Source organism: Aythya marila (genome assembly GCF_965140915.1).
Source record: "Aythya marila genome assembly, chromosome: 3".
Taxonomy (NCBI): domain Eukaryota; kingdom Metazoa; phylum Chordata; class Aves; order Anseriformes; family Anatidae; genus Aythya; species Aythya marila.
This window is the reverse complement of record NC_139044.1, coordinates 44,605,767-44,629,086: the sequence shown is the minus strand read 5'-3', so window position 1 is coordinate 44,629,086 and position 23,320 is coordinate 44,605,767. Positions and strand designations below refer to the sequence as shown.

The 23,320-nt window shown below is 40.8% G+C and overlaps 1 protein-coding gene across 3 annotated transcripts in view; it reads left to right on the top strand.

The window, feature by feature from the left end:
• The window catches only part of LOC309876925 (sulfotransferase 6B1-like), a 53,209-nt gene that overhangs the window by 27,210 nt on the left and 2,679 nt on the right, over positions 1 to 23,320 (top strand). The window contains exons 7-8 of one of the 3 annotated variants that reach the window (XM_082757812.1): positions 14,690 to 14,769; positions 18,105 to 18,582. In XM_082757812.1, coding sequence (XP_082613938.1) covers positions 14,690 to 14,769; positions 18,105 to 18,146 — 122 coding nt within the window. In that variant the 3' untranslated portion in view covers positions 18,147 to 18,582. Of the gene's footprint in view, positions 1 to 14,689; positions 14,770 to 16,681; positions 16,763 to 18,104; positions 18,583 to 23,320 lie in introns of those variants that run through there. The other 2 variants (XM_082757810.1, XM_082757813.1) reach the window with 2 other exon arrangements.

Genomic DNA, 23,320 nt, shown 5'->3' with positions numbered 1-23,320 from the left:
TCTTCAGATTAAAAATGTCTTCAAAGCATCTTCTTCAAAGTGTCTGAAATAGATAGGCATGTAGGAACTGCTACCCTGCTATTAGACAGTCTGCTTTCTTAGCTCAATATCTTTTTGTCCACTGGGGCTGGTTACCCAGGACATGCTCTTTCTGCTCATAACACCATATCTTCCCAGCACACTCACTCTTACAAATATGGATTCAGAAGCTGTGTCAGCAAACCTGTTAGAGTTGTCTGGAAGCTAGTGTGAGTGCAGTGGGGCCTATGTGTATTGTTTTGTATGGCAAAAATAGCCTTGGATGAGGAGGAATCTCTACGCACTGCTTTCCTACCTATTCTACCTCTTAGATCTCCTCAGTGGAGCTAGGACACAAAAACACTTCACAGGAAGCCTACTTGGGGAAAACTTTAAAGCCTATAGAAGGCACCTCTACCAATAGTACAGAGAAATATAATTCTATGAAATTTCTATATCAGATGCTGGGAATGAGGAAGATAGATTAATTACCTGGGTCTTCTTGAGTGATGGAGAGTTTCAATCTCTTCAGCTACAAAGATAAACAGTTTGAAAGCTATGAAAGAGACATCCAAGGAAACCCCCCAAAAAACTTTTTTTTTTTTTTTCCTGGAAAGGTAAGATGATATTTCTTTGTAGGTAGCTGTAGAAAAAAACTATTCTAGCTCTTGGTACTGATAATATCTATCAATCAGAATTATGTTTAGAGATCTCATGGTATATAGCAAAAAACTTGTGTTTGTATTTACAGAATGATATAAGGTGGTATTCAGGTTACCTCAGTTCAGCTACCTAAAGTTGTGTGTTTAGGTTAAGCTAGTTGTCTAGGTGTCTTCCTAGTCCACAAAGAGATTTCTTCCAGTAGAAAGTTCATTAGTCTTTTGTTAGAACTCTGTCTTGGTATATTACCTTCTGGGGGTACCCATGCTTTCCTGAGACTCTGAGGACGTCTCATTTGAAAATAAGTTATTCACCACTTATTTTTGTGGAAAATGGGCCGTATTTTAAAAGATGTTGTGAATCATAGCATGTCAGCTGATCAGTACTGATTGCACACTCCTCATGGTGTTAATCCTAGGTTTTCTCACCAAGGCTAAGCAGATGGTTTATCTTCTCTAAGTGCAGGAGAAATCTTGAAATCTTATGATTTTGCTTGCTGATAAATATGACACAAAGTTAATATTAAAAAAAAAAAAAATCACTTGGATTTTTTATCTCCTGGTGAGAAATTCCATTAACTCCATGAAGTTTATGTTTGTTTTCAGAAGAGGCTGTATATGACTTACAGGACACAAAGTATTTAATATCTTAAATTGAGTTTAAGCAAGATTTAAAATACACAAATGTAACATTTTTCATCCTGTAAACCACTGCTCAGGTGCTGCCTTACACCAGAGGTGAAATGACTCCATTATGTCTTAAAGGTCTCTAGACACCCAAACTCTGCTTCCAGACATGTCCAAGAACTCTTCTGTCTTAGACTCTGAGCCCTGGGGCTTCTTGAAACTATGTACAGCTTGTTTGAACTTCACAGTCAGATCTCATCTTTCCCTCATACTCAGCACTTTTGGAATATGCAGGCTCTTTACGAGTCTCCATCTGGGCCTCTCCAGATGGAAACAGCTTAAAATACTAATCATTTTTACAAACCTTTTGCAAAGCTAGAATATATAGTGTTGATTCTCCAGAATATCATTCAGTACCATAAAATACTTGCTAATACTGGTCTGCCTACACAAGGCCAAAAGAACAATCTTGGTTTTACTAAAATTTTATTTTTATCCTGTCACTTTTAAAATGCTTTCTTCACCTCAGAATTTCTTGCAGCTAAATGGCTCAAAACATCCCTTCTGGTAATTGCAACCCAGCTTGGAATTTCTGGCATTTCTCAGAGGAGAAATGTGCCAACCTGGGAAGCAGGGTCTTCTGGTTGCTTAAGGGGAAATGTTGGCAGGAGGCTAAGACACTGTTGGGAAGGTGTTTGAATGCTAATGGTGTACAAAATGGTTAATATAATGTAGCATAATTCTCTGTGCTCTGTGCAAAATGATTCAGGGAAACAGAAAGAAATGCTGATTTCTAACAGCTTATCTGTGCTGAAACTCAGTTTAGTGACTTCCCGTAGAAACATAATTTAAAAACCACTTAACTCTATGACATTATGAATGCCTGCCTACATTTTATATATAGATGTTTGCGAGAACATTTCTTCAGCTGCTCCTCATCTGGCATGCTGAGAGGTGCTGGGCACTTCCACATGGGAGTCCCAGTTTCATCCCAGTTAAAGATTGTCTGAGTAACCTGCACTGGAGGCAGCATCCTAAGCCTTCTCTACACTTCTTTAAAAGCAATAAATCCCTCTGGGTGACAAAGGTTGAGTCTGATTTTAGATGGGTTGAATCACCTTTTAGTCTCCACTGGGGCTCCAGCAACTGTGCTCCTACTTGAGATTCTGGAGAGGTGAGGAAGATGGGGATGGAGTGTGCCAAACTGCTCTGTACCAGCACTGGTACAGAGCAGTCTCTGTCTTCATCCCATTAGGAATGATCAATTCTGAAGTGAGTGGGTTAAAACTGCTGAGCTGAAAGAGAAAACAGTCAGGACTCACATGTGTAAGACGGCAGAACTCCAGGAAGTTTGCTGTCATGAAACCAGAGGTCCAAGCTTCATCTAGCAATAAAGGCTACAACCCCTACACATCCATGTTAGGACTATGCCCCCTATACATCCTTGTCTTCCATGTTCCTGTGTGGCTTTTTCTGCAATTCATCTCTGAAAACAAATCACTCTGAGCAAATCTTACCATTCATGTACTTATTCTCAACTTGTTGGGCAGTATGGTCCTGTCCTACAGCAACACAGAGTCACTGTTTCACCAGCAACTGTTTCACCAGCAGCCACTAAGATATTTTCAGTTTACCACTAGAAATGTGCCAAGTTTTCTGCCGTCTTAGGAGGAAGAAGGGAACAGGTGAAATATCCTGCAGGTTTCAGCAGATGGTCAATGATGGCTCCCAGCTGCATAGCAGATCAGGGGAAGTCAATGTTCAGCCTGTGTAATGTATATGCACACACACATGGAGCAAACAGTCAATCAGAGACGAGTAAACTTGGCTGAAGAATCAGCTGGAACATATTACCTCAAGAAACTTTGTTTTGAAACAGTCAGTTTTGCACCACTGCAAAACCACCTCTGGTGAATTGTCTTTGAAAACTTCTAGTGTATTTCAGACTACATGAATTTTGTCAGACACTGCAGTTCTGTGCTTCAGTCTGCTCTAGGGACACTTTATGCAGCCACTGAAAGCCTGCTTGTCATGTGTGCCTGCACTTGGAGCTAAGAGGCAGCATAAGAACTTACAGGCAGTGTATTCTGAGAGGAAAGACTTGATCAGATGCATCAGATACAGCAAATCTCTGTCGCTACAGCATTGCTTTGCAGTGGGTAGGATAACTTGCCCCAGGACATACATCTCCCTGGACATCACTGAATGGTGTTCGGCAAGGGATCACTTGTGCTGGAGCTAGCTTAGTTCTAAGCAGCTGAAGGTGTCACCCGGATGAATATTTGTATGGTACTATGGTAGTGTGACTCCTAGCTGGAGTCAAGGGCCTGGGAAGTCTCTCCTAACACCACATGACAGTTTTAACCTGTTGTGCCATCCTACAGTGCAATCCCAAAGATAGGAAGAAACCACACTACATAGTCTCTACTCAAAACGACTGAGATATTATTTTAATACCAGTGTTTAAAATACCTCATGTTATCTCTTCATTTTTTCCAGGTAGGTTTCATTTTGTTGGTGCTATAACTATGTCAGCTTGTTAGCTGAGAGCACTTATGGTACTAATAAATCCATTTATTAGCAGAAGAGGATGGAATATTTAGACTATGGCATTTTTGTTTTATCCCAGTTTTAAAAGCTGATGGTACTGACTGAACATAGAAAATGCTCATAGAATCTGATAGAGATGAAACTAAAAGTTCCCTAAACTAAACAGGAGAGTTATACAAGTTATTGTAAACACACAGGGAAATATATCCTCTCCAGAGTCTTTGTTTTTTAAAATGTCTGCCACAAGAAATCCTGTAACAAAAACAGAATTTCCTACTAAATAGTTTTTAAATGTTTACTTGTAAGACTTTCTTATGGTAGACAAAACACAGAGAAGCAAAAGATTTTTTAGCTATGCTGAGCATATACAGCTCCCACCACCACTGACAGTGATGGGGGCAAAAGCATGCTGGGGAAATCAGCCCATTAAAATGGTTAGCCTATGGCTCAGCCAGGCAATAGTGAATCAAGCAGATACAACTCCCATTTCTACTCAGAAACAGACTACTCATTTGTGTCTCAGGGATCTACATTGCTTTCATAAAGGCAGAGGCAGAGGCCTTTACCTTTAAAGGTAAAGGCCTCTTTACCTTCCCTCCAGATCCTTTAATAAGCTGTTGCACCTTGATTTCAGTAAGGCTTTGCCTTCAGTATGCTCCAGCAGTAGCAAAATAACCATATACAGCTGTCAATGCTTTTAAGAAACATTCTCACGTTCTTAAATCATTTGCTGCAGTATTTCAAAAGGGACACCAGAGGGCAAAAATTATTAACTGCTGTTCAAATCTAGGCTAAAAGGAGTGGGGACACAGAGCCCTGCCTGCCCAGGTGTGAGGTGCATTTTGGGTGAGGCTGCTGGGGCCAGTGGGGTTGTGCATATGGAAAGGCATTGCCAGACCTGGTTCTGCAGCTCCCTCGGTACTGCTGCACTGAGACTGGGCCTCATCCTCCTGACCAAATGCAAACCAGATGGTACCTCCTGAAGTGAACAAAAGTTTTGTTCTTTATGTAGTGCAATGGTAATCCGTACAAATGTTAAAAATGCAGAATATAAAAACTGGCATGATAAATATAGTTCCATGTCGAAGAATCACCTGACTATGAAACGACTTGTTAAATATATCTTGATAAACAACCAAGAAGCTTTAAAGATCCTTCCCCCTCTCCCCCCCCCCCCAAAAAAAAAAAAAAAAAAAAAAAAAAAAGAGAGAGAGAACATTTTCCCTTTGAAGTTTGTCAAGTGTAGCAGATTGCATTATTTTTACTAATCTCGCTAAGTATTTAGTATAACCTTTATTCGCATTTTTTTTCCTCCAAAACAGCTGTGAACAGACAGCATAGCTAGTCACTCTTTTGGGTACTCTGCAGAAAGAAATGTTGGAGAGGTTTTTGGATATGTTCTCCCATTGTCTTCTGCACTGCAGTGCAACATGTGGGTAGGATTTCCTGTGCCAAAAGAAATGCGAGGACTCTCTTCTGTGCTATTATTATCACTAAGAAATACTTCTCGATTCTGTTGTAGCAATGAAAAACATAAAATATCAGCCATGATGGGTCTCATTTTTTCAGTTTCATACTTCAGGGTATATGTGATGAAAAATTGTGGCCACATCTGATTGTCTTATAAAGCATTAAGTGACAGAAAATGCAGTGCTTTGTAACTCTGAAGCACCTAAAACACGTGTTTGCTTGGCAGGCTGGTGGTTTTACCCTGCTGGGCAGCTGAACTCCACTACAACCACTCTTAGTCCTCCTCAAAGGAAAAGGGGGAGAAAATATGATGGAAAGGGTTCAAGAGTTGAGATAAGGACAGGGAGATCACTCACCAATTATCACCACGGACAAACAAGACTCAGTGCAGTGTGATTAATTAATTTATTGCCTATTACTAACAGACCAGAACAGTGAGAAACTAAAAGCAAACTATAAACACCTTCCAGAGGAGCGGGAAATGGGGGCTGTGGTCAGTCCCTAGCACTTCATCTCTGCTGCTCCCTCACGGTCACTCTCTGCCCCTGCTCCACTTGGGGTCCCTCCCACGGGATGCTGTCCTTCCTGAAGTGAGCCTGTGGGGGCTGCCCACAGACAGCAGCTCTCCAAGAGCTGCTCCCACACGGCTCCGTACCACCGGGTCCATCCCCCAGGAGCAAACTGCTCCAGCACGGGTCCCCCACGGGTGGGCAGCAGCTCCCCCCAGGCCCCCTGCTCCTGCGTAGGCTCCTCTCCACGGGCTGCAGCTCCGGCCCGGGGCCTGCTCCTGCGGGGGCTCTCCATGGGACGCAGCCTCCTCCAGGCCACATCCACCTGCTCCACCGGGGGCTCCTCCACCCACGGGGGGGCTGCAGCGTGCAGATCTGCTCCATGGGGGACCCATGGACTGCAGGGGGAGAGCCTGCTCCACGAGGGGCCTCTCCACAGCCCGCAGGGGAACTGCTGCTGCCTGCCTGGAGCACCTCCTGCCCTCCTGCTGCACTGACCTGGAGGGCTGCAGGGCTCTTTATCTCACATTTCTCACTTACCTCTCCTAGCTGCTGTAGAGCAGAAGTTTTTGTTTTCCCTTCATTAAATCTGCTCTCCCAGAGGCCCACACCGCATTGCTCCCTGGCTCGGCTCTGGCCAGCAGTGGGTCCCTTTTGGAGCTGGCTCTGATCTGACATGGGGCAGTTTCTAGATTCTTCTCACCGATGCCACCCCTGCAGCCCCCCTGCTACCAAGCTCTTGCGATGTAAACCCAATACAGGGGGTGAGACCAGTTTCCTACAAGTCAGACTTGTACCCTCAGAGGCTGGCAGCTGGCAGCTCATAGCTGGAGCCTGCCATTTGTACTGCCTGTTCAGCCAAGAGCTGAGAAAGAACATCATGGATGTTGTTTTTCATCTCCAGACATTCTGTGTGACAGCTCCTTGCCACAGCTCAAACAAAGTCCTTTGAGGCCAAAGCATGACAATCTAAAGGAGCACAGCCAAATATATGAAAATGTGCAATGCATTCTACAGAAATTCGAACATCTGTGGTGCTCAAAGAAGATTTCATGGAGCTCTGTAAATATTGTTACATGTAATTAACTTCACAGCATGGGTGCACTATTATCCTCAGTTTATGGGTAGGAAGATTGGCACAGAAAAGATAAGCAATTAGCCCTTGGGAAACAAAAACATTCTATACCCCTGAGGGAAGCAGAACCCAAGCCACTAGAACAGTAAACCTGTCCATCTCTTATTTTCCTTAGTACCATCTTGTGGAACTACTGTTTCTAATTTGGATGAGACTACAAACAACAGTGCATGCTTATGAAGTACTGTTGTGCTTTAGAACAATAAAATGAGTAGAGGAACATGTCCCTTATCAGATTTTCTTCTCATGGATGTTAAATAGCAATTGACAATTCTAAGCACAGAAATCATAAATTTGTGTAAGTCATGTCTGTCTTCAAAAAGGATAAGATTGTCTTAAAAGCTTTTTTTTTTTTTTTTTTTTTTTTTTTTTTTTTTTTTTGTAAAAGTGTATCCATCTCTTTGGTTTCCAGTTTTTGATTCTGTATGATACACACAAAATATATTTTTAGCTTATGTCAACAACCACTGCAATTAGAAGCATCACTATTGTTGAGAATGAAAGCTGAAATCCCTTTCAGATTTTTTTTTTTCCCCTGAAAAAGGCAATTTCTATGAAGGTAATCATGGTCAGAGATGGCCATCTGGCTTAGTATCACTTTTGCTTCCTTTGAGCCAACAGCTATCCGTGTCCTACTAAGTGCTACCACCAGAAAATGGTACCATCAACAGCTGGTTGAGAGACGAAGGCATTTACAGACATAAAACAGCTTCATGGAGCTAGTGGTCAAGGCATGGGGCAAAAAAATCCCTCCTGAAAAGCCTGGCTCCAGCATGCGCCCTGTTTTGGTTGTGAACTAGTGTGTATGTGCCAGCCCTTCTCACAGCATTAGGAAGGCGAGCAAATGGTCTGAGCACTGGTGATCCACTGGAGCTACTGCCTTGTAACCTACATTATAAACTGCATTAGAGATAGTCCAAATACTTCATTTCATGCTATTAGCTTGGATACTTCTTTAGATGCTGCAGTCTTTGAAACATGGTGGCCATTATGAGACCTTCATGACCTTCATTCAGGTCTTTATACAACTAATTGCAAGTCTAGACCTGGGCAGCACTGGTTGGAAAGCCTCCTTAAGCCAGGAACCCAGATGATGCTTTTTTTTTTTTTTTTTTTTTTTCCTCACATCATGGGTATGTGACAAAACTCCTGTTGCCCCTGGCCCCTCTTAGCCCAACACTGCCAAAACAGACTTTCACACAAATGTTCGCATTAAAGGAACTCCAAAACACTACAAACACTGTGGTGTGACTGCATTAACAATCTTGGCACCATTATTTGGCATTGCGTACTAATGAGAAAATATTCAAAAACTCACAAATCAAAGCCACAGGCTAGTCTTGCTTTAAGGATACGAACACTAGGTGTCAGTGCAGTCCAAGGGAAAGGCTTCATCATGGGGACCCCAGGAATTGCCAGGGAAAAAGTGTTTTTTGTATTTTATTATTTAATTTAATTTAATTTAATTTAATTTAATTTAATTTAATATTTATTTATTTTTATTTTTGAGTAAAAGAAGTTTTTGATGATGGCAGAGAAATTAAAAAAAAAGGCAACCATATTATAAATATAGATGTAAGTATATATAAATGTAAAAACTGTATGTGGACAGCATATTTTATTAGAAGGGGAGCGGATGATGTGTACTGCAAATTGCAGTCTATTTCAGGATGAACTTTTCAGTACACAGTGACAGAGTCCCCATCTTCTTTCAGCTGAAGAACCCCATATCGAAAAGGTTTGCTGGACTGAAGCTGTTAAATGCTATTTCCCTACTCAGCATCAATTTTAGATACCAGCTTTCACATGATTCAAGATAAGTGGGATATGGTGGATTTGAGAGCACTGATTTGTAAGTACAGAGCATACTAAAGCACAAACAAGCCTATGGAGAAATCATCCATACTTCTCTAACACCTCAAATATCCTTGTTCACTCATATTTCTTATTTTTTTAAACGTCTTTTTCCTTATTCTTTTCCCTCTGTAACCTAAATATCTTTATCTCCTCCACTCTTTCAATCTAAATGTGTTCTGAAATAATTGCAGACATTGAGAGTTGAAAAAATGAAAATGACAAGTAAAAATACAAATTTACATTCAGAGCCAATGAATACTTGTATCCCTTCATGTCTGGATTTCATCATTTGCTGATTTGTAATTTAGAAGAGCAGTGTGAATGAGAAACAAAGTTCTGGCTTTTTTTTTTTTTTAATTATTTCTCTTTTTTCTGTCTTTTAACAAATGATGGCTTCTGTCAAAATAACCCCCCATAAAACCTTACATAGCTCCCTTCCTATGCCAATTAAGTTCAAATGAAATGTAGTGGCTTTTTATTTGCTTTTTTATTTATTAAATGTGTCCAGACAGCCTTTGGCTACCATTAGAAATTTGCTAATAAAACAGACGTCTTGTTGAACTGTGTCAACTCAGTGCAGAGTCCCCTCCAGGATAAACTAGACATGTTCACCACCATGTTCTTAGGCAAGGGCCTGAGAAAACAGATGAGCCACACATCCTGCCCAGAAAATCAACAGGTTGGGATACTGGCAAGCCAATCAAGGAAATGAAATTCACTGGTATACAAAGCTCCTGTCAATGAGTTTGTGACACATGCTGAAATGTCTCTGCTAAGAATGACAGATAAAAAAGAATATCCCTGCTGACCTTTTGCAAAAAAAAAGAGAGGTGGCTCTGGAGGTAGTCTGGTGTCTGCCATGCCTTCTGCCAGCAGTGAGCTCAAAGCTGTACTCTTCAATCACCCACTGCCAGGAGTAATTTTCACTGAAAGGGGTGGATTATATACATCAACAAAGGTTACGTGCACAGGTGAAGCTCAAAGGTCTGGGTTGTTGATTATGCACTTACAAGGAAAGGATACAGATTCAAGGCCGTGAGAGTGTTGCTCTTGACCCTGCTTTGAGCAGGGGGGCTTGACTAGAGACATCCACAGGTCTCTTCCTACCACAGCTATGCTATGATCCTGAAAGTCTTTTCCATTTCTAATTCCTAAGTTCATAGGTTATGTTAGAGAGAAAAGGCAGAGAAGTTGTGATTCTGGTCTACACTTTTGCAGAGGAGAAAAAACAGTGAGTTCAAAGATGTTGTATTAGGATCAAAGCACTCTAAGAAAAGAATGTGACCTCATGGTGGCCTTCTGAATTTGCTGTAGTTCAGTTTAGAAACATCATCTATTTTCACCCAGGCACTTCAAGCACAAAGTTATCCTGTTAAAAATGGGTGTTAGCAGGTTAAAGAGCTGCAGACTGATAAATGCAGATCTCCTCGATCAAGCCTGATGAGAGGCAGTTACATGCCACATGGGCTGCCAACAGGACAATCTATCAACTCTGTAGGTGTCCAGACCATAACTGAGGTAAGCTGGCAGATGACAGGCAATTATTCACAAGCCACAAATAACAAGATGTTTGACAAGCAGCTGGTATTAGATGATGTCTTTTCCTTGTTGATGCTGTGGAAAAAAAAATCCATTTAAAGGTGAGCTGAGGTGAACAGTAAAGGTGTATTTTTTTTTTTTTTTTTTTAGGATTTAACAGATGTGTACATAATTACTAAGTGAGAAGAGTGTATGGTTAAATGAATTTAACTTAAAACAATATTTTGGAGAAGCAGTTGTGCTGTAGTTTGCCAATGCCTACATTCAGGGTCCAGTTCCCTAAGTAAACACCACATCTCGCAACCAACTTGAAAACTTGACACAGAGAATTTTGCTGAATTCTCCTTCTGACATCATTACTATAGAGTATAGATACACTGCTTTCTTCTGACTGACTCACTCGCAGCAAAGTTCACTGTTCCTATGTCAATCCTCGTGCTGTTGTTACATTACATATCATCCTATCATCTTCCTTTCTTCTGGCTTCAGTCCTACATTTCCTCTCTTCTCAGCTCTCTTTTCTTCTTCATCTGGGCACATTAATATATTTTCCATAACCTTCATGGACATTTTTGTTTTTTCTTCTCTCCTAAAACAAAATTCTCCTTCATCAGGGCCAACTCTATAAACATCTGAGTCTTGCTGAATCATTCATTAGCATCACTCCCACAGACTTCTCTTGAACAATCCTATTTCCAATAGCACATCAGCCCATGACTGCCAAAGAAAGATCTCAAAGAGAAACACAGCTGCCACTCAACATGCCCAGCATGACACTAACACATGTGATGTCATTCCACAACCACAGGACTTGCTGTTATTCTGTTTTTTTTTTTTTTTTTTTTTTTTTTTTTTTTTGTTTGTTTGTTTGTTTGTTTGTTTTCCCAGATTGATACTAGACTAGCAACTTCCCAAAGAACAGTTATTTAATAGCAGCTCTGCAAGCCAGAGAGCCTGAGCTAGCAGCTTTAGAAAGGCAGAAGCTGTGCTTTGGTTTCAATCTGGCCAGCTTGCAAGTCAACGACAAAGGACCTCTGCTATGTCACAGGCCCAGACAAAGAGAGGGCATAAAACAGTAATTTCACAAGAGGAACTGAGCTTTTATAATAAGCTTAGGAACCAAAGGGTGAATAGCAAAGGCTAAGGAGAGCATACTGAAAGACAATGCCTACTTCTTTTCCAGGATAAGAGGGAAAATATTTGTCTTCTTTCCTTGAGCTTGGAGTTCAACAGAACTTTCTCCTTTTTTTTTTTTTTTTTAAATATATATTTTTTATTTTATTTATTTATTTATAATTAGGTAGGCAAATCATGTGGCAAATCAAAATATGGAGCTTCTTTTTGGCCATAAATTAGTAATCCAGATGTCATTCCTAGAAGTATATTCCCCTTCTAGCCCACAGCCAGCCATCACTTTAGCACTGCCATACACTGTACATGGTAGGGTATTTAACCTTATGCCTTTTCAACAACATCTAGCACAGCTGCTAAGAGAAGATCTTGCAAAAGTGGCATGGCAGAGACATAGAAAGAGACATAGTTCTCTTCTGGCTTCTCTAAAAGAAGAAATGAGAAGAGACTGTCATGCTAACTTTGACAAGAAAAGAGACTGTCATCAGTATTATCCACTCAAGCTAAAATTCAGGGGGATTAAAATTGCAAATTCAACACATTCGTCTTTGTGGCTTTCCATAATTGAGAGACATATCCCTGTCTATTTGTCCTCTACCCATCAGGTAACCAGACCTCTCTATCTTTGTCTTGCTTATTTTGATCCATTCTCAGCAACACGTGGCAGGTTTCTTCTGAGGAGCTTGGTCACGGGGTGTAGACCAAATAAGACTCATCTGAAGAAAAACTAACAATAAGTCTTAGGTCTCCCATCTTCATCAAATACTCGTCCTTCCTGAGAGACAACAGGGCTTTACTTGTTGTACATGCTGTACTTTAGGCTCTGCTTTTGGTCATTCGGTCTACCTGCTGACTTGTCTTGCCATGGTGCTCTGTGAGGAGAGCTGCAGAGAGAGGTTAAGGGAGGCCAACCCTGTGCTCTGACGTGGCTGAACATGATACTCCTAGATCTTATAATAGATTGAAACTACAGTGACAGTAAGATTTCACACATGCCCCAGGCATGCATATGTATGCATGATGGAAGGGCTCCAAAAATATTCATAAGTGTTTCAGTGTTTCCTCTAACACTCAGTGTTTTTACATCCTTGCTAACAATTCAAGATATAAAGTATGTATTGCTGTGAATATCATTTTCAATTCTCAGATAATTCCCCTCTGCCCCCTGCCACCCCCCTCCCCTCCCCCCCAAAAAAATCACATTAATACTTTCCTCCTGAATATACTTCATATATCTTCCTTCCATATATACTTATATATCTTCAATATACTCTTGTAGTGTTGTCAGTTCACAAGATTTAAGCTTTAATATCTCTGAAGTGGGTGCTCTTCTGTAAAGCTGGAAATTGGCCTGTTTGTAAATCTTGGGGTGAAATATCACCGCCATGTTCGGAAGTGACCACTGCATGCACAAGTGCAATTTATAGAATTTCTGCAGGGACCCAAATCACCCAGTCGAGAGTGGAAATGTTATTAGATGACTCAGTTTCAAACCAAAGGAACCTAATAACAAGTATTTACAAGCCCTTAAATAGAGTACATTCAGTATGTTAGCTTTGGAAGCAGAAGTGTTAAAATCACTGGGTACAGCAGTTGCTGTAAGCACTGAAGACTTTAAAAAAACCTCTCAGGAATGATTGCTTCAGAAAACTGTGTGTGATGTATTTCTTTTCCCTCCAAGTCAGAATAAAGGTAAGGGGGAATTTAGCACAGGGTTACTGTGATCCTTTAGTATAAAGACACCCATCCATCCTTCATGTAGAAGGTCCACTGCTAGAGCAAGACTTCAGCTAATGCACCTATACACTGGACATCATGTTATTAATGGTCCTGCTAATAGTTGGTGACAGTGAGAGAGTGGATTTCCACAGTTCACAGCCCTTAGTAAGACTTCTTCTGGAACATTTCTCTCCACTATCATCACCCCGACTCCCCCTCTGACCTCTTTATCAGTCAGTGAGTGGTACCAGAGGCTTAGGACACATAATCACAGCAGTGTGCCATGTGTGCTCTGCAGAGCAGCACAATGCAGAGGGAAAAAAAAAAAAAAGCAAAAAAAAAAAAAAAGTATTGCTTCAAAAAATACAAGTTCCTGTTAATATTTCATGCTGTAATAACATGATTTTGTTTCAACTCCTCCTTTTGCATTTACTAACTTCACATGTATTTTCCCATGTCAACTTCAAGTGAACCTTCGTATTTATAGTTATGCATCATGATTTAAAATTCACCACGGTCAGTGAAAGTGCTGCTATTGACTTCAGTGGACTTTGGATCAAGTCCGTATCTACCTTAGACTTCTGCCTCCCTTGACTCCTAGCCATGAATCCAGAGGCTGAACCAGGCTTATGTACATAGTCAAGGAATTTAAAAGTACAATTAAAAGCGAACACTATTGTGTTTGCTTCCACTTTTGCCTCCCTTTGAAGAGAAAGAGAAATAGCTGCTTGTTTCAGTACATCCACAATTAAAGTTAAAATCAGCAGCTACAGGTTAGTTTAATTCAAGCGTGCTTTGTGTTCAGCAAACCACAGAAAATGGAAGCTTTGCTCTTGTCTTATCTCAGACCAAGTGGTTGAATCTATGTTGTTTGGTAGAGAATATTACACACATGCTGAAGCACAGTACTGGCTCTTGGACAGCACTCGGTGTCTTCAGGAGCACCTGGAGTCTTTCAGGGCCTTCAAACCTCGCACTTGGCCTTCCACATAAATATATCTAAACATTGTGATGCTGTTGTTGGCTGTAGGAGGAAGGGCGCCTGTAACGTACTGTTCCACCTGAGGCAGCAGAGGCACTGAATCTCACTACACTCACTGTATGTTGAAATTGCCGAAGCTTCTCCTTTGAGACTCTTCATTTACCATTTGCAATATTTGTGGTTACTGTACTTCCACAGAAAGCCTACATGTAAGTTGTAAGGTGGGCAAAACCATCATTCTCCCTAACACTGAATGACCCAAGAACAATGGTAAGTACTTGACTGTCAGTTTTGAATAACTTCTAAAAACTTCTTCCGACTTTTTTTGGAAGTATTCTTCAAACTTCTTTCGACTAAATTTGCATTTGAGTTGTTCACAAAGGTTGAAAATATTCTCTCTCTCTTTCTTTTCAGAAACAGCAATGTTTTTGTATTGTGTACCAGTTTCCTTAATTTAAAGATCAGTGATGGTGTTTTCAATTCTTGTTTACAGGAGAAGTAACTTCAGTCTTTCTGGAATTCCTTTTGGTGTTTCTCACTTTGCTAGGAGAGTGCTTGAACATATCACTTAAGGTATGTTAAATTTTTTGAAATAAGAACTCAAAGAACTCTTCTAGTTGGCTTGTTTCCTTAAAACAAAATAGGTATATAACTCTCACTCAAACTCAGAAAAGATTAGATTAAAGCAAAAAGCTACCCCAGTTTGTGCAGTATGTCTGAGGGCTGGTCAAATGGAAAGAACTTACCTTTTATTTTCCTTTTGTTTTGCTTTGCTTATTGATACCAGTAGTACCTTTCAAAAATCTCTGACTATAGGTTAGTAACTGTGACTGCTGGTTTAACCATTTCACAGCCATGATTTTAGGCAGTTTTATGCCTTTAGTGAACAGCTGTATGGAGTGTGTTTGGGAATGTTCTCTTTTTTTTTTTTTCTTTTGCTTTTTTATTTATTTATTTTCCCCCTATCTTATTGATTGCTGTGTAGTACTGTATATCCTATAACACTTACAGGACACTGGACAGTTATAACCTTACTTATAACCCAAGCACATCCCTCCCAGGTGTTGTTTTCCCCTGCTGTCCAGAATAGGACCATGCCATTATTTGTCTTTTTACTCCGCGACATTAAAGGAGCAAGAGGTCCACCATACATGCTCTCTACCCTAGGTCAGTGTTTCCAATTCTTGCAAACTTGGGGTAGTGAGGAGGTAACAGTTTTTTAGTTTTCTTTCCCAGAAATCCCAGCACATAGAATCAGGTCAATATATGACACACTCAGATTAAAGACAAGCAGGACCTAGAAGTCATTCTGTACACACTATTGCTAATACTGCCTGGCTGCTCAATTAACATGTCTGATCATTGAAGATGCTTCTGAGATTGCAGCACTTGGAGAATCCTTTGGATCTTTGTTTTAGCATGTCTTTCTAGTCATCTACTTTAAAGAAATTTGGAGGAACTTAATATTCCTGGAGATTGTTATTCCTCCTTCAAACTGACTAATAGATTCAAAACAGAGAGGCGGGAGGACTGTGAGACACAACCCAAGCATATGTCGACCATGATACATGGCTCATTTCTTTAGGAAATCAGAGGGGAAAACAGCTATCATTTTACATTTTAAAAGGGTTTGGATTTCTGCAGACATTTATGGGCAGCATACAGTTCCCTGGGCTGGACTGGCAGGGAGAAACCCAAGGTGAAGAAGGTTTTCAAGTCCAGGGAATGTCCTTCTCAGCAGCTCCACAAGGAGATATAGACAGCTGCTCTGATCTGGCCCCTCCTGTGCCCGGGACTAGACCTTGCCAGGTGCTGCACATGCTGGCCCCACTCCAGCAAAGCACTTAAGCACATGCTTAACTTTCAACACATCAATTACTCATGCAGAAGTCAAGCCTGGAGAAGCTGCTGCAGACATAGCAGTGAAAAGGAAGTGGGGAGGTGGTGACCTTAGTGCCTCTCTTTCCCAATGGGCCTGTCTGCAGACATCATTCAGGGCCTGGGGTAAAACGATCGCAGAGGCTAATAGGTCAGTGACCTGCTACTCTATTGCTGGCCTAGCCCCAGCCTTTGCAAAAGAGAGGAGAAAGGAGGGGGGAAGATCTGTACAGTTTGTCAGATGTTATCACTGTTGATACGACAAAGCTTTGCTTTCAGGAATTTTCCTTTCCTGGTTTGCTGTGTAAAAAGATGGCAACCCAGAGAGCTGTGGTGGCAGAGAGGAAATGCACAACCTTTTGTTCTTGCTCTGCCACTCACATCTGTGACAGGTTTCCTTTCTCCCTTAAGCTATTCCAATTTCTAGCTCTGCGTGCGTCAAAATAAGTTTCCAAAGCAAATCACAAATGTATGGGGTAATTAGAGCTGTCATTTTGATGTCAAGGCAAAACACTCCCCTTCCCAAGAAGAGGTACACCTCCTGCTCAACAGCATGTTGCAGTGATGATGAAGGATTTGGCATTTGTCTCTCTGTAACTGTTTTCAGGGAGCTGCTTTATGGTTCTGCCACACCAGTCCTCCTCTGTTTCAAACTCTTGGAAAATGCTGCTGAGAGGGAGACAACTATGCATGAAGACTAAAACACACAAAAGTTACCCTAGTGTCACCTCTTCAAAAATATGGATATCTACAGAATTAAAAGAAAAATTAAAATATATATTCAAAAACAACAATTGAGAAAAAAAAAAAAAAAAGAAAAAAGAAAAAGAAAAAAGAAAGAAACACAGGAGACTGAAAGATAAGGTCCATCCCTTCAGATCTCCAGCAACTGAAGAACTTTTTCTTTTGAACTTTTTGGAGAAGGATCTTTAAAAAGTACTGTGACAGCCAGGCATGCAGCCCACATCCTCACTCATCCAGAGTGACCCTCAGGGACACATCCGAAGCTGCCTTCACAAACTGCCACAATAATGACATTCTCACTAGGAGTCTACTCTATACTCTTCTCATAGTTTGTTTTTATATGAGCATGTTGTAATAACAGCAATATATATGATGATAATTATTTCAAAGACCCCCCTCTTCTCTTTGTGGGAGTTTAAGTGCATACAAAAATGAATTACTTTCCAAGCAAACTGCCCTGGTTTAGTTCCTGAACTCCTGTGCCATACACATCTCCCCCGTTTTGTAAAACTGCAGCTTGCTCCCTAGTCTTTGCTCCCCAGATGCTACCTGCAGTATCTCAGTTACAGGAAATTTCAATCAGAACTGAGTCAAAGCTATGCTTTAGATGTGGAAAGAGTGAAAACAATTGGAAAGCTATCTAAAATGCAAGACAGGAAGAAAATGGGCTTTCTAATTGAGATACAAGACACTTGCATTCATTATTTGCTCTCCAACTAGTGTCTGATTCGCTTTTGGTGAGTCATTTGCTCTCCGTGTTTCTGAGTCCCCAGCTCTGCAGAGGGAAACACTACGATTCCTTTCTCCCATCTTTCATGCATTTTCTTAGCGTGCAGGGAGGTACTACTGTGAACCACTTAAATCAGAGAGGGGACTTGTTTGTGATGCTGTTCAGTGATGTGGTTTACTGATAATAGTTTAAGGACTGTCTGTGTACTGCAATTCACTGTCCTGTCAGTTGAGCCGCTATGATTTTTTTCTGGGAGATGCTGAAACCAGAGCAGGAAACTTATCTAGCTAAAAATAAGTCTTGCCTGACCAACATCATTTCTCATTCAGGTCAATGTACTGATAAGTACAGTGTGATCCCATCAAAAGGTCCTAGCACAAGTGGACTGTGAGACATAGAACAGGGGTGGGAGCAAAGACTTAGAGATTTCTCAAGCTAGTTTATCCAGCATTTCATTTCACTGAAGCCTGAATAAAATATTTTAGGCTAGAAAAATATCAGGTATGGTTTCTGAGTATCTGCTATAACTCCATTATGAAACTTTGCCCTTCTGCAGGACTTGCATTCAAGTACCGCAGCAGCTCTTTGCAAACATTAAGTGCTGTGTTCCTACAACACACCTGGCAGGCAGATAAAGTATCCTCTTATCAGATGGGCAAAACGAGCAGCACAGTGATCACCACTGGCTCAGCATTGCAGCACGAGTGAATGTGAGAGGTAGCAAAAACCACGATGTCCTAATTGCCAGACTGATGCTTGAACTACCAGGCTTCTACTGGAAACTGGTGGCCACTGGCTGACACTGCCAAGAGAAAGATGCTTCAAGCAACAATAAGAATGGGGTGAGGAGTAACAACGATATGACTTGCAGATGGCTTTCATTAAATGGAGGTTTTTATTGGATTAAAGACACAATTTGGAGTCTACAGTAGAACTGCCTGAAATACTTTCATCTAATCTTGAAGAAGCTTTTTGACCAAATCAAACATTTTGCTGGGAATTTTTCAATTCCACTGAAATTTCCTGGGGGATTCTTGGTTTAAAATAACAACAACAATAAAAAGTAATTTCAAAACAGTCATGTTTTATAGTTTTATCACCAAATATGAAATATACTTTATATAAAATATATGCTTCTGAGAATAATTGTTATTTTTGCCAGCTCTTGCCAGGAGAAGCTTTGTGGTGGATTATCATGATTGACTGACTGGGCTACAAATATCGTAAAAAGTGAAATACTTTTATGTGTTAAAGAAATAACATTACAATACTTATTCCAGTGATGAAACTAGTGATGAAAGTTTCCCTGAAAGAAAACTTCCTCTTATTCTACTCAGTGTTTACCTTTAACCTTTAAAAAACATCCCGTTTTCATAATAATAGCAATTATCTTGTGACGTTATTTTGACTTAGGGTTTTGGGATCAGGGGATAATTGCATTTAGCCAGATGTAACCATTTTCACACAGTTAAGGAAACCCATCAGTGTGCAAATTACATTGATTTGATCAATCCAAATAGAATTATATACAAATCCAAATAGAATTTATAAAATCCAAATAGAATTATATAGATGCTTACAGCTCTATGTCCTGCCATATTCTAGGCTGCTAACATAATACTTTCTGTACCTTTTCTTTTCTTGGGCAATTCCACATAGGTAACCTTATGGATAGATACTGACAGTATGCATGAACAAGAATAAGTCTTTGAGTAGTCAAAGGAAGTGAAAGATTTGCCATACTTGTTTTTTGAGCCTATCTGTGATTGCTTCAATAAACCAACTGAAACTTTAGCCCCACTTTCCTTCTAATTTTTCAACTGTTTGAAATTAGCTGTGGACCTCAGGCTCCAGTACAAACAGAGCCCCAAACCCCACCTAGACTGACTCCTCAAATGCCAGATAAATCCTTTCTGATTATGGTTCTTAAGAAGAAGAAACATTTATAAGCATGGAAAATAATATCCATATTTTCATAAATAATGAGAACAAGTGGTGAGGGAGGTTAAGGGAAAGGATGCAGATTGTAATTCTAAACCGAAGGAACAAAAAACAAATCCAGCAACCCCCTGAAAGATTCAGAAGTCCCATCAGACCGAAACCAAATGTTTTCAAAGTCTGCAAAAACCTTCTGGTGTGAAATAATATTGAGTCTCAATGAGAGTGTGGTTAGCAATAAACTATAAATCACTGCACAGAGAGCTTTCTAACTGGCAAGTGGCAAACACATGAAGGCTGTTTCTCCATACATATGGCTTATTTGAATATAATTTCTAGGTTGTGCATAAGGAAACAAGATTTATCTAATATCACTGTATTTCAGAGCCCTTTAAGTCTCTTCTGAGCTCCACTGTCTAACTCCAGCCCAAGCTGACAGAGAGCTAGAGGCTTGGTTCTAAAAGCCCTGTAAGTGTCACCAGCAGACACCAGAAACAGTAAAGAGGTGAGACCCATGGTGAACATACCAACAGCAGGGACAGCTGTGGTTGAAGCTCAGAGCCATGGGCTTTTTCAGCTGCAGAACTGAAGCCAGAGGCAAACAAGTTCAGCTGCTCACTGAACAGCAATATTTAGGGAAAGAGCCTCTGCTCAGACTCAGTTCTCCTCTTATATTTGTTTCATAACTTTTCTCTCCTTTATCTTCATATTGAGAGAAAACTTAAAGAACAGGTGCTGAACAAAGGCCCCTGAGTATGTAGGGACTGAGGCAGACAGCCTGTTTTCTAACACCTGGTGTATCTCTTTCTCCTTCGCCCTCCAGAAATTTTTTACTCCACAGTGTTTCTACCCACCAGGTAAACAACAACAACAACAACAGAAAGTCTTTCCATGGACTGCAGCAGTCACTGCTCCAACAGTATTACAAGAGCCCCTAGTGAGTCTCTTCTATATGGTTCAGTGGCTCCTCCTGGGGACAAGGCTCCTGGAAAAATGTTCTTCATAGTCTTCCTCTCTCTCAGTCTTCTGTGATAACATTTCAATCACAGGTAGGAAAAGATTTGTCTTCCCAGCAGTGGATCCACACCTGATAGTGGAGGGAATGGAGAAAGATGAATGAACGAAGGGCAGTAATGATCCGTATTTCATGAGCCTCTGAGCAAAGGACTTTTCCATAAGGCCCCATGAAAGACCAACTTCTTCCATAATACCTGGTGAATCACTTTTCTGATGCAATTTGTACATCTATGTCAATGAAACTCCAGTTTGAAGCCATTTTAGTTGACACCTGCTGCATGGCACAGACAGGACAGCATTCAGCACTGGCTAGCCACCTGAGTGCTTAACAGCTTCTCAGCGGGTTTTGCAAATTTTATTCTGATTCAGGAGCCCCCTGAAATCTCACTGCCACATGCGGTGGTTGTGACTATATGGTTGGGTGTGACTTTGTGGTGTTGGTAGTAATGGAAAGGCATGGCAGAGCCCAGGAGCCTCAACCTTGGTTCAACCTGTAATGACCTTAGCAGGCTGTTCAGAAAGGACCTTTATTTTTTTGGAATGGGAATTTGCTGCACAGAGGAAAAAAAAAAAAAAAAAAAAAAAAAAGCTGTCTGTGTGTGCTGAAGGCAGAATTAAATGAGAGCAAGGAGACAGGCAAGAGAATGGATACTCCCCAGGAGCATTCAACTGGAGTTGTGTATTGGGGGACAGAAAAGAAATGAGCCAGCTGAGCTTGATGTTGGAGAATGAATGTGATTTGTCTTTTATTAATAAAAGAGGTCTCCCCACAAAGGAAATTCCCATCTTGGTCTGGTGATGTAGCGCTAAGTGGTAATTGATACATGAAATGCCAAAGCCTGTAGATATCTAGTTGCAGTGGAGTAGACACTCTTTGGGGCTTGTAATTACAGGGAGTTGGCAGACATACAGATTTCATCTTTGAGAGAGAAAAGGACTTTCTACTCTCCTGCCAGCTGGGATGACTAAGCTCAGTGCCAAGCTGGACATACCTTCCAGAGCATTTGTACAGAAGTGTTCAGTTCTACCTCAAATTCTTTCACTCTCGTTTTCTGAAAATGAACTAATAAAATATTTGTAATGGCACCTGCAGTTGTGAGACATCTTGGAGAGAAAAGCCAAGTCCTGACTCCCCATCAGAGGAAGGCACAGTAGAGAAAAAGCAGTATCTTAGAGCTGTGTAGGGGGGGGAAAGGAACAGTTTCATAATGTCTGGGGCACAAATGATGTGCCCCACTGAAGGCTCAAGGACAGCTGATATTTCTATTCACTGCCCTGGCTGCATGCAGAAGCCTGCTCTCTGGAGCTGTCCTAATGGTGTGAATTAGGCACTGATGTAGCAAACCATGGGACAGATGTGGTTTCTCAGGCACTCCACCAGAGGCAAGCCGCCCAGGGGACATTTGCAGAGTCCAGACATGTTGTAATCACACCTGGAAAGGTAGACCTGCCCTCCGTTGCTCTTTTCAGACTATCTTTGCATATTTTCCCTCTAATTTGCAGTATTGAGATAAATCATATCAAGTCTGTTCTTGGGATCTATGCTGGCTGCCAAGGTGGCAGATGATCAGCTATTTGATATGTAGTTAGACATCTCTACATGAAATATGCATAACCTGTGAGAAAAAGAGCAGTGCTAATATTTTTTGGTCAAATTCTGCTCTCAGTTGCACCAGAGGAATGCAACTGAATTCAATATGATTTACAAGAATTAAGGGACATCACTTTATTATTATTATTAAGATGACATTTAGATTTTAGTTGCAGTTAATAGGGTTGACCAGCGACAAATCTCAAAGAAAAGTAACACTGTTGTTTGTTTTTCTTCTCTAACTGCAGTGCCAGCCCCAGTTTAACAAAGCACCCTATAATATTTGCTTAGGCACAGAACTTGTTAGCCTAGCTTATTTTTACTGTTTATCCCATGTTTCTGTAAAAATGTGCAAAAAAAAAATGTTAATGCCAAATGTTCTCAAATACCGCCCCCCGTTTTTTTTTTTTTTTTCCACTCCAGAGGCATAGCATATGCTAGGAAGAGTTTGCAAGTATATCTATGCTGGAATTTTTATATCAATAAACCCCTAAGGGGTGGTGCAACTCCCAGCAGTGCACTGCTTCCAAGGTTCCAAGGATGAAATAACACATCCTGGCAACCCGAGCATTTTTTGCCAACATAGCTGCAAGGATTTTTTTTTTTTTTTTTTTTTTCCTGAGAGAATACCAGAAAAATCTTCTCCTGAGAAACCAAGCGGAGACTCCACATTGGCCAGCTGCTTTGGACATTCACCTGGCATAAACATTTCCTCAGCCCTGGCACTACTGCCTGCCAAAAGCTTACTCTGTCCCTCTACACTCATCCATCACAGCTTCTGCAGGACAGTTTGATAAACTGGTGATTACAATAGAAGGTGGAAGAACTGGGAGTCAGTCAGGCAAAACAGGAGCTGGAAGCAGGTTCTCCTGTGCCTCAGGACAGCTCAAACACCAGCTTTTCAGCTAGCCTCAAAGGCAGAGCTCTATCTGATTTTCAGCAGAAGCATGTGTTTGGGCCCAAGAAGTCTTTACCAAGGAAGATGTTTTTGCAGCTGATACGCCTCTGCGAAGAGAACAGCTTTTAAAAATTGGCTGTATTCTAACAGAAGCACATGCACAGTCACATTTGCCTGAAGAATTTCTGATCAGCTCTTGTTGTGAGCTCAGGAAAGGCCAAATGACCTAAGGGTTACAAAGTGCCAGTTACAGATAGTGTTTCACATTTTTTCTTAGAAAAATAGTTATGAAACTACTGAATTTTTCTCCTGCTTTTTTTCTGTATGT